The sequence below is a fragment of the Haemaphysalis longicornis genome, unplaced genomic scaffold, assembly GCF_048455015.1.
Source record: "Haemaphysalis longicornis isolate Haplotype H1 unplaced genomic scaffold, Haemaphysalis longicornis Haplotype H1 scaffold_12, whole genome shotgun sequence".
NCBI classification, from domain to species: domain Eukaryota; kingdom Metazoa; phylum Arthropoda; class Arachnida; order Ixodida; family Ixodidae; genus Haemaphysalis; species Haemaphysalis longicornis.
Window position 1 is genome coordinate 97,727,678 of NW_027526225.1, and position 16,240 is coordinate 97,743,917.

At 48.7% G+C, this 16,240-nt stretch overlaps 1 protein-coding gene across 1 annotated transcript in view; it reads left to right on the forward strand.

Moving 5' to 3' along the window:
- The window catches only part of LOC144163045 (gamma-aminobutyric acid type B receptor subunit 2-like), a 376,861-nt gene that overhangs the window by 298,734 nt on the left and 61,887 nt on the right, over positions 1 to 16,240 (forward strand). The window contains exon 7 of the mRNA XM_077693831.1: positions 14,625 to 14,852. Within this exon, the coding sequence (XP_077549957.1) occupies positions 14,625 to 14,852 (228 nt within the window). The remainder of the gene's footprint in view (positions 1 to 14,624; positions 14,853 to 16,240) is intronic.

Genomic DNA, 16,240 nt, shown 5'->3' on the forward strand with positions numbered 1-16,240 from the left:
TATAGCTACTTAAAGTAGTACTGAAGGAGGCATGCGAATGCGAATCAATTTGCTTGTAGCAATGCGGCCACGTGAGCACAAAAAAAAAAAAGATTGTTCTAGAATGGCCAGAAAAAACGAGGGGGTAGCCCTTGAGCAACGGCTTCACGGGCTGAGATTACACGGGCTCAGATTGCAGTGAAAAGCGCTGAGGACTCAGTGCTTTTTTATTTAGTTCTTAATTAAAGCGAGCAGGGCAGACTAATAGCGAATCTTGATTAATCGGGCTGCTCGAATAACCGGCCATTATTCACGGCGGCGCAACTCTACGCTTTTCAGCGACGCACCCTCGGCCCCTCGAAGAACTTCAAATGCGTTAATTGGATCCTTATATCGCTCGAGTAGCAGAGATCCCCCGCATATAGGCTGGGAGGCTGCGCTTATATTTCTATTTTTCTCTCTTCCGTAAAATTTCGGGCGCAAGGTGGGAATATTTCCGTCCTATCTTTCGCAAGCTTTGACGTGGAAGGTACTTAATTTCCTTTTCACAGATTATTCCAGATTGCGAGGCACTCACTGCATCCCCGCCGATAGCACTAAAGCTCATTTTAGCACTGGCACATTTTTCGTTCGCGCTGAAATATGGCAACGAAAAGCTTCGACTATTTTATTTTTGTGTCTGCTTTTGTGTGTACGTGTTTGAGGCGTTGCTACGCAAACCGCTGCACTCATTGCACTCATGAGAGCCCTTTTTCTGATCTGTTTTTCAGAAGGTCATTAACACTGTTACGCGCTAGTTCGAAGGCGTTTGACGGCTGGAGTAACCTTTAGCTGAGGCGATGGCAGCTTCTGCGTTTGACTTTTGTGCGAACGCACTGTTGGCCCTACCCCGTCCGATTTCGCGGATGGAAAAAAAAAAAAGAAAACATTCACTTTGTGAAGACTACCGTATTTCCCAGTTTAGAACTCGCTTGCCCAGAAATCGATGCGCAGCAGAGCAGGAGGGCTACGTGAGATTCAAGGGAACCGGTATCCATTTGAAAAAAAGTATTGAGTGTAATCATTGTACGACAAGCTGTATGTAACAGTAGATGTTGGAAACCTCACGCCGAAACGTTAGTCCTGTGCTCTTGCGCGTGCCCGACAGTTCCAACTTGTAATCAGACAAAGTGGCACACACTCAATGTAGAAGATACAAGTAGGGATGTATTGGAGATAGATAAACAATAATGTATGTTACTGCAGCCTGCGTCGTACATCGGGACCGCCCGCAGTGCATTCTGGTCAGTCAATCAATCATACAATCATGCAATCAATCAATCTAACAATCAATCTAACGAACAAACAATCAGTCAGTCAATCAATTGCTTAAATCGCGAATATCAGGAGGGTAGACCACAAGAATTAATCCACCTTACTCTGGACACTGTGTTCGCACCCTAAAGCCTGCCAAAGTGTTGCGTACGCAAGTACACATACTGGCAGCAGGGTATTGGGCAATGCTTAGTAAGGAGGAACGCATGGTTCTTGCGCACGATATCGCGAAGTTGGTGCAGCCAGCCTGACTGTAATTAAAATCAAGTCAAATAAATCTTGTTTTTTATCACAGTACATGATGCAAGCAAGCCTGAATACAATAAAATAATTATTATCTTAGTTGTGGGCAGTCATGGCCAAAGTAAGTGCGAACGCTCAAATATGAACGGGGACGCACAAATTGCTCAAACTTTTTCTAAGTTAAATTGTTGCGTCACTTTATAAACGCAGCAAATTTTGTAAGCGTGATTTTGCAAATGTACCACAACCGAAACCGTGGAGATCGTGGTAAAGATTCTACGATCGCGATAAAGAATCCACGGTAGAGATTCCACGATCCCCACACGGAGATCGTGGGGAACCCCACGACCTCCATGTGATTTCCCCGAACCAAATTTTTCTAACTTGCTTGTTCTGATTCATAATTTCGTGTTCCCTTTTCATTTCTCCATGATTGTACGTCGTGGTGCCCGCGAGACATTTCACGGAATAATAGACACTGGGTTAGTTCATGACATCAAAGTGTGATTAGAGATGGTGCGTCACGATCACATATTGCAGATTAATTTTCGGTAATTGTTCTATAAAGAGAAGCCTTGCTGGCTCGGGATAATTCGCTCTGGAAAGAAGGAAAGACAAACCTTCGCCTCTTGGTCTATCTTTAGCTCGTAGGTAGATGCTTCAGCAACCCGCTGCTTCAGAACCTGCCAAATGGTGCAGCTTATGCGGGTCACGCTCGATCTTCCCGTTTAATGGTCATCATTACTGCACGGTGGCGCTGCAATCGCTGGGCTCTGCTACGCTTCCCAACGGCTTTCTCCATAACGCTCGAGGCTGAGAAAGAGATCGAGCGAGCCTTGAAGGCAGCGGCTGCGCTGTCTCGACTGCGGAGCTGAGAGAATGCCAGCCGCGCGGGCTGCGTTATGCAAACACGACGGCTGCGCCGATCGACAGCTGCACCCAAGTGTCAGCCGTTGTGCGGCGATTATGGTCGCCGCGTGAGCCGTCGCCCGCCCGCGCGCCGCTCGCGGGAAAAGAATTGAAGCCGACGGCTGCGGTGTGAATGCATCGCCGTGCGCCGACACCACCGAGACGAGATAGCTTCCTCCTCGTAATGACGTCAAGCAACGCTATCAATATTGACCCCCGAACGTTTTGCGGGGGCGTAAAAAAAGTAACCAATGTGATGTTCAGGAAAGCGTATGGTCGTTTACTTTACAATAGGAACAAACAGGAGAGGGGCTACATTGCATCCTTGCTACCTAAGAGGTGTTCGAAGAGACCCCCTTTTTGTACTTCTCTGCGCTTCCAACGCCACGCACGGGGTTCTTGGTGAATCCCTCCGTCGTTTCCTCGAATGGCCCTGGAACGGCGGAGTGTCGGTTGCCCGGCCAGCGTGTTCTCTGCCGATGCCGCACAATCGCTGGAATGGAAGGGGGAGGGGCGAAGAGGCTTTGTTGCTTCCTCGTTTATTTCAGCAATTGATTTAGCTCGGCCACTTACAATGTCAGCGGGACAATCACCTCGGTGATCCGATATACAGCGGGGAAACCTTGTGTTCGATTCGGGCTTTGTCTTTACAGTTCGGTCGATGAGGCCAGGGTTATTTTAGCCCGAACTGCCGCCATCGGTCTCTGCAGAGAGGCAGGCTGTGCGGGGAGACGGAGATAGAGAAGGAGATAACTCGCGATTTGCGTGGAAGTAATCATAAATATTAGCCGTGCTGGCTGAGTCGCTGAACTCCTCCCGAGTCGCCGGTTCCAGCCTTGGTGACGGGGCTTGATTTCCTGGTGAGGGCGAGGGACAAAAGCTCCCATGTGTATCAGTGTTCGAAGCACGCGTAAAGATTCCCAGGGGATCAAAACTAACCAATAAGCATCTAGTAAGCATCTGACCGATTTTAGTTTTAAATGCAGAGCATTTCAGTAACTCACGATGTCACCCGCGTTGACGTCCGTCGTAGTCTGCACCGTCGTTGTCCGCACCCCTCCCCCTACACTATATAAAAAAAAAATACTATCCGGCGCCTGGTTTCGATCCCTCGACCCTGCGGGCGGAACGCAATGTACATGGTGCTCTACCCACTGCGCCGCAAAGCCGACACAGAATGGGAGGCAACGAACGCGCCTTATATCCTTGACTCATTCAAGCTACGTCAAGAAGCTGCTGATACAACGCATTCACTACCACCAACTCCCCAAACACTAAACGTTAACGCAATACACCGAGTCCCCCTCGCGGGGAGATGGGCCCAATTTTTTTTTACCTCTTCATCCCGCATATAAAACAACTGTTTTGGCGCTATTTGTCCCAGCCGGCCTAGCACCATTAGCACCCAACCATCAATCAATCAGGTTTCGTGCACAGCCGTATATTCGGCGCGTAAAATTTTAGTCGGACCTGTTCTTACCTTGTTTTGTTTGCAGTGTGCAGACTGGAAGGTTGGAAAGGTCAGTACGCCTGCACGACGTTAAAGAAAAGCGGTCTTCTCTTCTCCTCTTCCTTCTGATTCGGGAGTTCAAAACGAGTGGGCGTGAATTCTTTCCATGCGCAACTTGCGCGAAAGAAATGGCCTTCGCAATAACTTCGTGAACACACCGGTTTGCACGCCCAGAAGTAGCGCACTCTGTACGGGAGTTATGCGGGGATATTTTCTCGTTTCCCGTTAGGCATGTACATGCACAAGCACTACAGCATGGTAGTGCATTTTCTCTTTCATTGCGTCATTCGAATACATGGGCGGAAATGAAAAGAGCTAAGTCTCAATTCCCTTGTGAAGGAGCACTCTGACACTGCATTGCGGTATCCCACCCCGACTTACTTCTTTCCCGTTTGGCGTCGGCTGCTGGGGCTACTTACTGGTGAAATTGCGATGACTGCTACGGTTGCATAAGTTTGGAAAGTATTTATCTGGTTTTATGCTTTATTGTCATCCGAGTAGTATTTTACGTCAGCAGCTTTACGGTGAGCGGGTGTACATAGGCGTGTTCTATACTTATCCTTGGAATATACGAATATACGACTGTAACAGAGCAGAGCGGGCATAAAACGTTAGATGATATCTTCGACGGAAAAGAGATGGGGGTAGCGACAGTGAATGGAAGTGGGAATCCTTAAAACTGTTCCTTTCAAATGTCAGCGTGAGTTCAAATATATTTGCGCGCCGTTCGTAGCGATGCGGTTGGCCGGTTTCATTAGTGTCGTTAAAGTTCGACTGCGTTGAACGTACACAACGATTGGGGCGATCGTTTAGCGAACCATCTCTTCCGGCCGAGCTTTTTTTTCCAGCGTTTTCTTTTTCTGTTTCCTTTTGAATAGTTCTCAGCTCTTTTCTGCGAGATAACACTGACCGGTCGGGCAGCCAGCCCGAAATGGAAAACGTAACTATCTTCAGGAAAAAGCGATACGCCGAAACACGCGCGTTCGCAATGACAAACGACCAGTTCGGGGGGCTCATTTTGAGGAAAGGAACCACCGGCCCAAGCAACTATCACGAGACGGCGAAGCTCCAATCTGGGGAAACTCGACTGACGATGCCCTTTCTCTTACTCCGTCTCTCCCTCCCCTTCGTCCACCCTTTTCACCCTCTCTCTCTCCCTCCATCTTTCGCCCTGTTTCTATTTCTCCGCGCGCGCTCCATTGCTTTCGCCGGCTTCGAACATTATTTCCGTAATGGGCGCAACGGAGCCGGAGACCTGGGAGGAACAACATCACTCCTGATTGCAGTCCAGATTTATTTGGCACAGCCAAATGCGATTGCAGGCGCACTGGGCTTGCTCAGGTCGTAGTTTACAGAGCAGCGTAAAGGAAAAGATGAGCTTGCCCGCTGGTCTTCGGTCGGTGTACCTCTTTTTTTTTTTAGTAGCTCGCACTCTTCGCATTTGCCTCTTTTTCGCAGTTTTGGTGGACTTATTTATAACTATGCCTTTTTTATATCCCGTATTGCTGTTTTATAGACATCGGTTAGCTCTCTGAGCTCAAGCGAAGTACGCACGAAAAGGACGGAGCAGAAGAGAGTTGGCGAAGGAAGAAAAGCTTCGAGATTAATCACAGGTGATCCAGATCGGGTATCCTGCTGTCGGAAAAGTTGGATAAAAAGGGATTACCCGTGAAAGAAATGTTAAACTAGGCTATGCCGTCGTGCGGAAAGCCGGAGAGCAACCTTCGTCGCGCACTCCAAACTCAGAGGCTGAGGAGGTTGGGAACTTTTTGTCTATATTTTAACGGTCATTGAAAATCCAAACGTTGTCGGACCGTATAGCTACCGAGTTCAAGGCTTAACGTGTCTGGTATGCAGGCTGCGTATTGCCCACACGTTTGTGTTGCATCGTAGCTTTGTACATTTTGTATTTTCCATGTGTTTTTTCAACGAGTGGACAAGCTGTGTGTTTTGGTGCCGGCTTTTGGGTGGTTTTCTGGTTTTTTCTTTCTTTTTAATGAGGGTATTGAAAAAGCAATAAAAAGGCAGGGGGGTGTTTTTCTAAACACGGAGGGGTACATCCTCTGTCAAAATTTTCTAGGCCAATCCTAAGCCTTCTCGACCGCAAAGAGTTCAAATAATAGGCCTTACCTTTAAATGTGTCGGAAATATTTTACGACAGTAAGAAAAGAAGGTTTTTTTCTCCAGGTTTCCGCCCTAAAATGTTTCAGCCTCGCTCGGGACGTAAACTTGCACACCGAGTTTTTTGCCGCCTGCGCATTCCTTGCTTGGCCTAGGAAACTTTGACAAAGACTGTACCTTATGTTTAGTAAAAATTTAAAAAATTGGGCTTGAGATTGGCATAACATTATCTTCTGCTCGATGAATAAAATATATATTCTCTCTCTCTCTCTCTCTCTCTCTCTCTCTCTCTCTCTCTCTCTCTCTCTCTCTCTCTCTTCTCTCTTCTCTCTCCATCCATCCATCCATCCATCCATCCATCCAACCAACCAACCAACCAACCAACCAACCACCCACCCACCCACTTACCCATCCACCCACCCACTTACCCATCCATCCATCCATCCATCCATCCATCCATCCATCCATCCATCCATCCATCCATCCATCCATCCATCCATCCATCCATCCATCCATCCATCCATCCATCCATCTCCCTCTCTCTATCTACCTTTCTATCTCCCTCTATCTATCTATCCCTAGAGAAGGAAAGCGTAGCAAGGGGCGGCAGAAAGTTAGATGGGCAGATGAGATCAATTTTGCGGGGATAAATTGGTCGCAGCTAGCACAGGACCTGGATAATTGGCGATCTATGGGAGAGGCCTTTGCCCTGCAGTGGGCGTAGATAGGCTGATGATCATGCTGCTGATGATGATGATCTATCTGCCTTTCTCTCTATCTCTCTCTATCTCTCTATTTCTCTCTATCTCCTATCTCTCTCCCACTCTCTCTCTCTCTCTCTCTCTCTCTCTCTCTCTCTCTCTCTCTCTCTCTCTCTCTCTCTCTCTCTCTCTCTATTGTCTACCTTTCAATCTTTCTCTATCTCTCTATATCTCTCTCTCTATCTCCCTCTTTATCTCTCTCCCTCTCTCTATATATATTTCTCTCTCTCCCTCTCTCTCTCTCTCAGTTCTTATGGCTTTTTGTGAACATAATTTACGTTGTACTTATGTGATTCCAAATTCACACGCGGAGTGGGAGTTATATCGGAATTCGAACAGAGATTCTACGAGAGGGAAAGATATAGCGATAGGAAGCAGAGAGAGAGGGAACAAAGATATCTCCTGCTCTTTTACAGCACGCGAATCTGAAGAGTTCGCTGTGCACAACGACAGTTGTATAGTACATGCAGGTCTGCAGTGGTACGTTGCATCCTTGCACCGCGCTGGCTTATGCAGGCAGAATCGTTATGTTTATTGCATTTGGATGCGATCTCACAAGCCGCGAAGTCCGCCTCATGTGATGATACGAGAGCCTGCAGAGGGACACTTGGGGGAATCTGACCAACTCGCATTTGTAGCTGCGTTGTGTACTTTCACTCATGCTTGTTTTATTTCGCTATGAAACAGAAGTCAGGAGTCGAAGTTCCTTTCTCAAGCTGGGAAGAAGAGAAAAATAAACGCCCCTAACGGCCACTTCCGGAAGTAATGCAATAGTTTGCATTTCTAGCGTTAGGTCACCTGATTGTCCAGGCTTTTGTGGACGCCGGGGCATACGACTGCATCGTCACCACGGCCTTGACGTGTCCGCCTTAACCTGCCTTGAACCAAAGCTGCGTGTACGAGACCCTCCGAGATGTACCTAGCCTGCTAGCAGAACTTACTGCCTTTCGGGACGGTCTGCAGGCGCTTGCATCGACAGTGACTAGTTGAGTGAAGCTGGAAATTTTAACAGACTCAACGGTAGCGATTCTGTATTTTCGTCGCGTTGCGCGGTTTATAAGCCTGGCTGCACGCATTCACGCGATTATGGACACCTACCCACGCCCTGTCCGTGTCTTGTGGATTCGCCGGGACATGCTTCCTGCCCACACTGCGGCAGATCGCGCCTGCCACCGAAGAGACCTCTCACGGCCACTACCACTTCTTCCAGTATCTACCGTAGAAGAACTGTTGGTGGAAAAGGAGAACCTTCACCGCGCCACGCGTGCTTTACTTCCACCGCATGGAACTGACCTCCCCAGTGGGCTCGCTCGCTGGGAGGAGGTCTTGCTGTGGAGACTTCGAGTTGGGGTGGCGTTATGCCCAGCAGTGACCCACGCTTGGCCTGCCCGATATCACGCCCCATTCACGGACACCTGCCCCTTCTGTGTGGCTTCTGCGCCAGAAGCTGACGTTGAACGCTTGTTGTGGACTTCTTCAGGTCTTAGAAACGCCAGAATCCAACACCTCCGAGGCACAGGGCTCCATTCTGGGAGACCCCCACCGATCTTAAGCGTTAGATATGAGGACACCAGCACCGGTCTCTTCTTGGATTTTGGCGTAAAACTGGGGCAGTGTTGTACCTTTAAAACTTCGTGTTACGCCGTAGGGCAATCTATCGCAATTAAACAAAAGCGGTAGGTCATTTCATGAACATTTTAGAGCGCAGCTCTAAAGCTACTGCTCCTGTGGTTTCGCGTCGATGTCGGCCTCGTTGTAACCGAGCGGACGAAAAGGACACCGAGGATATGCGAGATAGAGCGAGCAGGAAATAATAGCGAAAGTGTGAGGGTGCAGGTGGTGCACCCAACGGCGCGCGACACGCTCCCCGGCGGATACGCGCTACGAGAGAACGCCAGAGTATATCGCCGATGTGGCAAGCACTTCCCGAGATGCAGCACGCATGCGCCGTAACCGAGAAGACTGCAGTTTTCACGTTGCGCACAAATAGCGCAGTAGGGAGTATCATCATCGTCATCCAGTTATAACTACGAAGCCGTTTCGCAAATCATAATTTTTTGTGTCCGTAGTTAAAAATACCAAGAAATGGCTCGGCGCACACAAGTTAGCGCGGGCCTCGTGGCAACGGCCCGGCAGTTAGGAAAACCAAGAAAAATGTCTGACAAGACGGGAATTAGGCTCTAGTAGATTAATTACATTTCACGCAGATGGCTTACTGTATTGGACTTACTGTTGGCCTAAAATCATCTCGAAGGTGAAGTAACTTCGTGTTCTTCAAGAAGAAAGGAAGGAAAGTTCACGTGGCTAGAGCCTTGTTTGCTATCCTGGACGCAGGAAAGAAAAATGACACCACCTTCCCTCGAGGGAACCCTGAGTTGATGCAAGGCATCTCGGAGGTTCCGAAACGTTCACGAGATTGGGTATCCAAATAACGGAAAATGACGGAACTCCGGACGGCGCAGCGTGACTTAACTAAAGCAGCAACTGAGGGAGTGGCGCGCGGACCGGGTTTATTATATAGAGCACATGGAGTGGAGGGGAGGAGATGAGAGAGGAGACGCGCATGCGCGCTTATTGCGCAGCTGCGGTGATGAGTAGTGCGCGCGCTATCGCACAGCTGGCGTGGAGAGGAGGAGCAGCGCGCGTGCTATCGCACAGCTGGTGGGGAAAGGGGGAGAGGTGCGGACGGACGACGGACGGACGACGGACGACACAGCCGAGAGCAAGAGATGCTTTGCATCTAAAAGACCTAACCCTGGTGTGTGAGTGCCTCGCGGCGACCGCCCAGCGGCCGCAGCACTGGGCGGCCGCTGGGCCAAGCCAATCAAGCCAAGCATACCTGCTTTGGGATACTGGAAAAAATAAATAAGCTCCAGCGTTCGCCGTAATCGTGGCAACACTTGCTAGGAACGAGAAAAACTTCAGTGTTGGTTGGAATCTATGGCAACACTTGCTCATAACGAGAAAGACACGTCGTAGCGTTCGCCCCTTCAAGGTGATGCCCAATGATTATTACGTCAAAAAAAATGAAGGAAGCTTACACTTATAGCAACAATATTGGAGTAAATGTCGTTGCGGCAGCGAAGAAGCAAATCAGCTGCAATCTTGGGCTTAAACCTTCGTGATGGCCGTGAAGGATGGGAAGGTACTACAGCTTCCCAACATTCAAGTCTTACACGTTAGTTTAAGCTTCGTTCTTTTTTTTTGCTTTCTTTCTCACAGACTTGTAGAAGGGATCCTTCCCGCCTGAGCAATGTATTTAGGTAAACTTCACATGTTTGCTGATCGCCTTGTAATTAGCGATTTTTTTGTTTTGTTTCCTATGCAGGCGTAATTAAGTTTCGCGGTTGCTTCAGCTAATGCTTATCTTTCGACGGCATTTTACCGTGCCTCATTCTGACTGGGGATACGCGGCATATCTTCTTTCATTACGCTCGGCTCTGCCCAAGGCGTTTAAAAAACTGCGATGTATAAGTTCCCTGAAATGGTTTCACTCGCAAACGTGTACGAGTCTGTAGCCCGTGCGTAGATACAGCGACTCATCCCATACGCTTAACGTTTCTTTTTAAATCCTGCTGTCACGCCTTAACTGTACAACAGCAAAAGCTTTCCACGCCGAGCAAACATATACTGCGAGCTCAGCGCAGTTTCTTTAGCTGAGTTTTCTTCGGTCCTGGAAAAAAATAATTCTGCTTCTACCAACCTTGGATGACCGCAGTCGTCTGGGACTTTAGCTTCATTTCCGGCCCATTTCTTGCCTCGTTTCCGTTCCCTTTTTTTTTCTTTGTTTTTCAGCCCACTTTTTATTCGAGCTTATTTTTATATCCGCTCTCGGCTGCCTTTTCTTGCCTCATTTTATGGGTAAGCTTTACGGGCATTCATTGAACTTTTTTTTTATCCCGTTCGACGTAGAAACTGCCCGGAGACTCCGTTTTGTAATCCACATTTTCTTGAATTCGAAGCGTTCGTTCCCTGCAGCATAATTTCCAGCGGCTGGATCCTTATCTACGTGCTCTTGCCCGGAAATGAGGGTAAAGAAAAATACTGGCCGACCATCACATCAGATTCAGTATGCCGTTCTCGCGTCCAGTACACCAAGCAATAAACTGTAAGAAGGCTTCCATACCCCGTTGCGGTGGCTCAGTGGCCAAGAAGTTATGCTGCTTCGCCCAGAGACGCAGGTTAAATCCCGTCCGCGGCGGCCGTTTTTCTCATGCGCGTTAAAAACAAGCAAAAAAAAAAACGCCAGTGCGTCGAGATTTTGGCACATTGCAAACATCCCCGGGGGGCCTACATACATCCGTAGCCCTCCACTATGACTCGGCGTAATGGTTAGGTGGAGTTCCGGCGCGTAAAACCCCGATATCTTATTGTGTGTGAATACTTCCACTGACCTGTTTTTCTTTCGTTTTGCATAACATGTATGTCTTACAGTAAAAGCACGCTTTAAAGGGAAGTGATGTTTTCTGTTGTACAAAGGTCACTCTTTTTAAATTTGTTGAGAATATTGTTAGGTTGAAAAGAGGGTGTATTTACGCTACTGCGGCTATTTACAGGAGCAGCGTGGCATAGAACATGCAGTGTGCAGCTTGCGATGACGTATCACATCATTACGCGCCGCTATCTTTCATCGATCCCAACTGCAAATTCAAAATCCGCGAGGACTCTCCAAGTGGGTAGAAGCAGTTCTACATCGCATGCGGTTGAATATCGCACACACGCAAAACTTCCTCTCTAAGATGAAACGAGCAACATCGCCACTGTGCCCACACTGTGATGCGCGAGGAACCCTGCAGCACCTGCCCAGTGAATGTGCTTGATTCAGTGCTCAAAGAGTGTCCCTCGCAGTGTCTTTAGGACTGCCGCTTTCCGTGGACATGCAGCTAAAATACGTTTTAGGACCATGGGCGTGCCCCAACGTGTTTTACGGGCTAAAAAAGCTCCGATAGAGTACCTGCCACGCACAGGTCTAGACCAGTCTCTGTGAATAACTCACCGTTTCTGTGCGCATAAAGTCCTTGAACATCATCGCCACCATCTTCATCACGTCATCAACTGGCGTAGGAAGCTCGACATTTTAGCCAGGCTAACATCGCCAGAGTTCATTAAAGATCGTTCTCGCTTTCGATCTCTAGGCGATAAACCATGAAATACCGTATTTTCGCGCGTATAATCCACCCCCACTTTCAGCCCACCGGAAAAGAAAAAAAATTCTCGCGTATTGCCCGCACATTTGATACAGGAACGGCTGCACCAAAACTACTGCTCAAGCAACACATCATATACTGTGTAGATAGAAAAAGCGCATATTTAGCAAGTAGAATACACTGACTGCAAGGTGAAATTCGCATTTCACTCAGTGTCACTGCTATCGCTCGAGCTATCACTTGAGCTGCAGTGCTAGCTATCATTCACAAGGCGTTGTGCCGTGAAGCTGCACTAGAAAAAAAAACAGAAACCGCGTGTTATCCACACCTACTTTGCCACTGAAATTTTCGCATTTTCGGTGCGGCTTATACGCGCGAAACTACAGTAAGCAGGCCATCCGCAAGCCGGTAGTCCAACATCCTTCCCTTCCTCGGTCCTATGACTGACCATCGCGCGTTCCGCGAAGCTGTCACTTCGTCGTGTGCCGGTGCGTCTGGAATCGTCATGTAACATCATCCCCGGCGGCGAAAGCTCCGTCCCGGTGCTGACTGAGTGTTGCTAGCGGTAGGAGACCGGTATGCATTGAAGCGAGACAAGTGAACAGCGTCTGACGAAGGAGGCGCCTGGGATGGTGAGGGCAGAAGAGGAGAACATTCGTACGTAACATCCGTCACCTGACGCACCAGCTGATAAAGGCCGGTGTAAAGAGCATAAAGACTCGCACGGCGAACAGGCGTCCACAGGAGGACCAGAGAGATTGGCGGAAATGACACTGTGCGGTGCTCATTGTCGTTACTGGTCTTTTGGGTGGTCTGAGCGACATGACGGGCAGGCACAGCCCGTGTGATCGTGTTATGGGCGTACGCTGTCCGTGCGGAAGCTGTAGAAGGCAGTAGAGTATGCATGAGACAGTGGGTACCCTCCCGTACAAAAGATAGAAGGGGGAATCGCCACTGGTCTTATAACGTGTAGAGTTGTAAGTGAATGCTACAGTATACGTACGGAAGCCCTGCGTCCCAACCTTTGTGGTCAGACTAGACGTACACGGCCAGCATTTCGGTGAGTGTCCCGTTAAAGCATTCTGTCGGGCCACTTGTCTGAGGATGATCCGCTGTGGTTAGTTTGTGTCGGGCAAAGCACGAGCGAAAATGGTCGGTGACACTTTGTATAAAAATGAACGACCACGGTCACTGGTCACTAAGCGGTTTCCGGGAAACACCGTGCTGAAAAACGACGTTTTCGCGGAGCACGTCGGCAACATGCGTAGCACAGGTACGATGCGTGTGATCGCATAGCGTAGAGACGAAGAGAAAAGGCCGAGCGGGTCGAGGCCGGCGAGGAAGAAGGGTTTCGTAGGAATATCCAGGGGCTTAAGGTGACCGGCTGGGAGCACTGACAATTTGTTCCGCTGTTGGCACAAGTCGCAAGCTGAGTAACTTATAGAGGCCAGGCCAGAAGAATCGGTGTTGAGTGCGGCCATAAGTGCGCGCAACACCCACATGGCCAGCCAAGGGTGCGTCATGAAGCTGCTGGAGGGCATCTCGGTACAAGTGCAGATGCACAACAACGAGGACGTCAGGCCCATTCGAGCGGCAGTTACGACGGTGTTGGACTATTTCGGATAGCAGGAAGGCTGCTAGCAATGGGCCAGAAGGTTCCCACTGGAGGCAGTCGATGATTGTACTCAACAATAAGCAACGGCGTTGCTCCTCGCCTATGTGGCGGGAATCTGAAATTGCCAAGAGGTAGGCATCCCCACTAGTCTCAGAGTTGTCAGGGGTACCGACACGGTAACGGTACCGACAGTTGACTTATTTCAGCAAATGTCCGGACTTGTGGAGGACATTAAAGGCGTACTCTTATGTTCACAGGGCCAGCGATCAAGCCACCCAATGGGGTGGCTTGCTCCCTGTGGGCCAAGACATATGGGCCCTGTGACTGTTACTTCCCCATCGGCGCGTTAAACCCCCACAGTCACTCACACCGGGACACTCGTTTTCCAACGCCTCATGCTAGAGCGCTTCGCGCTTCAAGAAAAGCTGCATGCCTCTACATCCCAATCGATTTCGTCTACGTGGGAAAAAACGCAAAGGCGCCAAGAATACACTTATACCCTGCATGCTTCGCCCCTCCCCAAGTTTCACGTTAGTGGAGATTGCCCGGAATTTCTTTTTTATTATCCCTGCTGTGGGCACCAAGGGCGCCTAATGTCGTTACGCGATGACAGCGGTACTTAGTATTAAAGGTCACGACGGCTTCTAAGCCGGTATCACGGGATAAAAATACAAGTTTCTGTTCTTGTGCGTTTTGGGCACCAACGTGCACTTACTAAAACTGGAAAGCACCCCCCCTCTCCCTCCCCCTTTTTTTTTCTCCACCCTTTGGCCTTCAGGCCAGGATGATGTATAAAATACGTTGAAAAAAAAAGCGTTTTCCTAGTATTGCTGCTATTATCACTGTTGGCCGGCTTCATTATGTACCCCAAGTGATTTTTTAAAGCTACATAAACGTTCTCCGCACCAGCAAGCTGTCGCGGACAGGCATTCTGATTGGAAATACATGAACAAGGGCTCCGAGGACCCCCCGGATATATTTATCTCACCTTCTCCTCCTCCTCCTCTTTCTCGGTCCACGTGCAGACTCCGACGGAGTACGAGGCCGAGTACAACCTGATGCGCACGAACGAGTACTCGCGCTTCCACGGCTACGCGTACGACGGCATCTGGGCGCTGGCGCTCTCCATCCATGCGGTCATCGTGCGGCTGCGCGCAAACGACACCCGCATCTCGGAGTTCGACTACCGCAAGCGCTCCTGGGGCAGGCTCTTCAACGAGGCCCTCAACGACACCAACTTCATCGGAGTCACGGTGCGCCCCCTCCCCCTACCTCCCGCGCGTCTTCTACACCCCTGTCACACGGAAGACCTAATGACATTTAGAGCAAATGTCATTCGCTGTAAATGTCATTAGTTCGGCGCTACACGAGAATACCGACTGACATTTGAGGCGAATGGCATTTAGCGGCTAACAGGTTCGGGAGCAGTGGGCAAATGAGTAGCCTCGACAGCAGGGGCGCGTCACTACACAAGGAAGTTCGGTAATCAAATAAAGAATACTGTTGCTGAAAAGTGTCAGTAAACTTATATTTTCACTTTCATATTCGTTTTCAAGTAAAAAAATACAAACAAGTACTTAAAAAAAAATCTGGTCCCCAACCCTGATACGGATTTCTTGCGGACTTGTCTAGGCTTATGATGTGTACGTGTGTCACCTAAAAAGGTGATTTTCTTCGTTTTGTTTAAAAAAAAGAATTATTTGTTGTGTTTTAAAAAAACCTGTTCCGCACGAAAACATTCTTGACGCACTTGAACTATAATTTTCCAGTTTTGCGAAGTTGCTAATCGTCACCACTTTCACTGCTTTCACTACAAAATGACATTTGTTTCGCCGTGTAGACCCGTAATGCCAAACCAAATGTCATTAACAGCTAATGTCATTCAATTTGAATGACACTAGATTTGCCGCGTTACAGGGGTATTAAGGGGGGCTCATAGAGTTTCATACTAATATACACTAGAGGGAAATCTGGCGCCACTGGCTAGGGGAGCCGCGCTTCAGCGAGCGTTCAGTCATGTAAACTAAGTGGAGATCAGTGGTCATGTACCCGGCAGGTACGTTCTACTTGTCCTTGGCATGGCTCATGGACAGGCTGAAACGTTGGCTATGGCGGCAAAAAACCAACAATATTTCCGTACATGATTCATAAAATTCGTTTTGTTATTATGAAATTGAACCTACAAAATGTCAGTAGTTTTTTAGAAGCTTAATGTACGATGAACAAAAAAAATGTTACTTTTTTTTTCATTGATTTTGGCTTCGAGACAAAAAAAAAGCCGTATGGCTAGCTAAGCCAAGCAGGCGAGGAACGTCGCAGCAGCCCACGGCAGCCCGCGACTGGAGCGACAGATTTCCCTCTAGTATATATTAGTATGAAACTCTATGGGGGAAGGGGGGGGGGGGGGGGGGCTCACTTGATTGCATTGCGATGGGATTTACGGATTCACGACCCACTGGCACAAAAACCATCCTGCAGCAATGCGAAAAGTTTTACTGGTCCAAAAAAATGTTCCCAACAGCCCGGTTTGTTCAATTATAAATATACCACTTCTTTACTGAAATAACAAATAAACAGGAAACATAACTTGGTTTATCTAGTTTTCATTAGATGGCGCTAGCTGTATAGCAGGCGAGTTTTG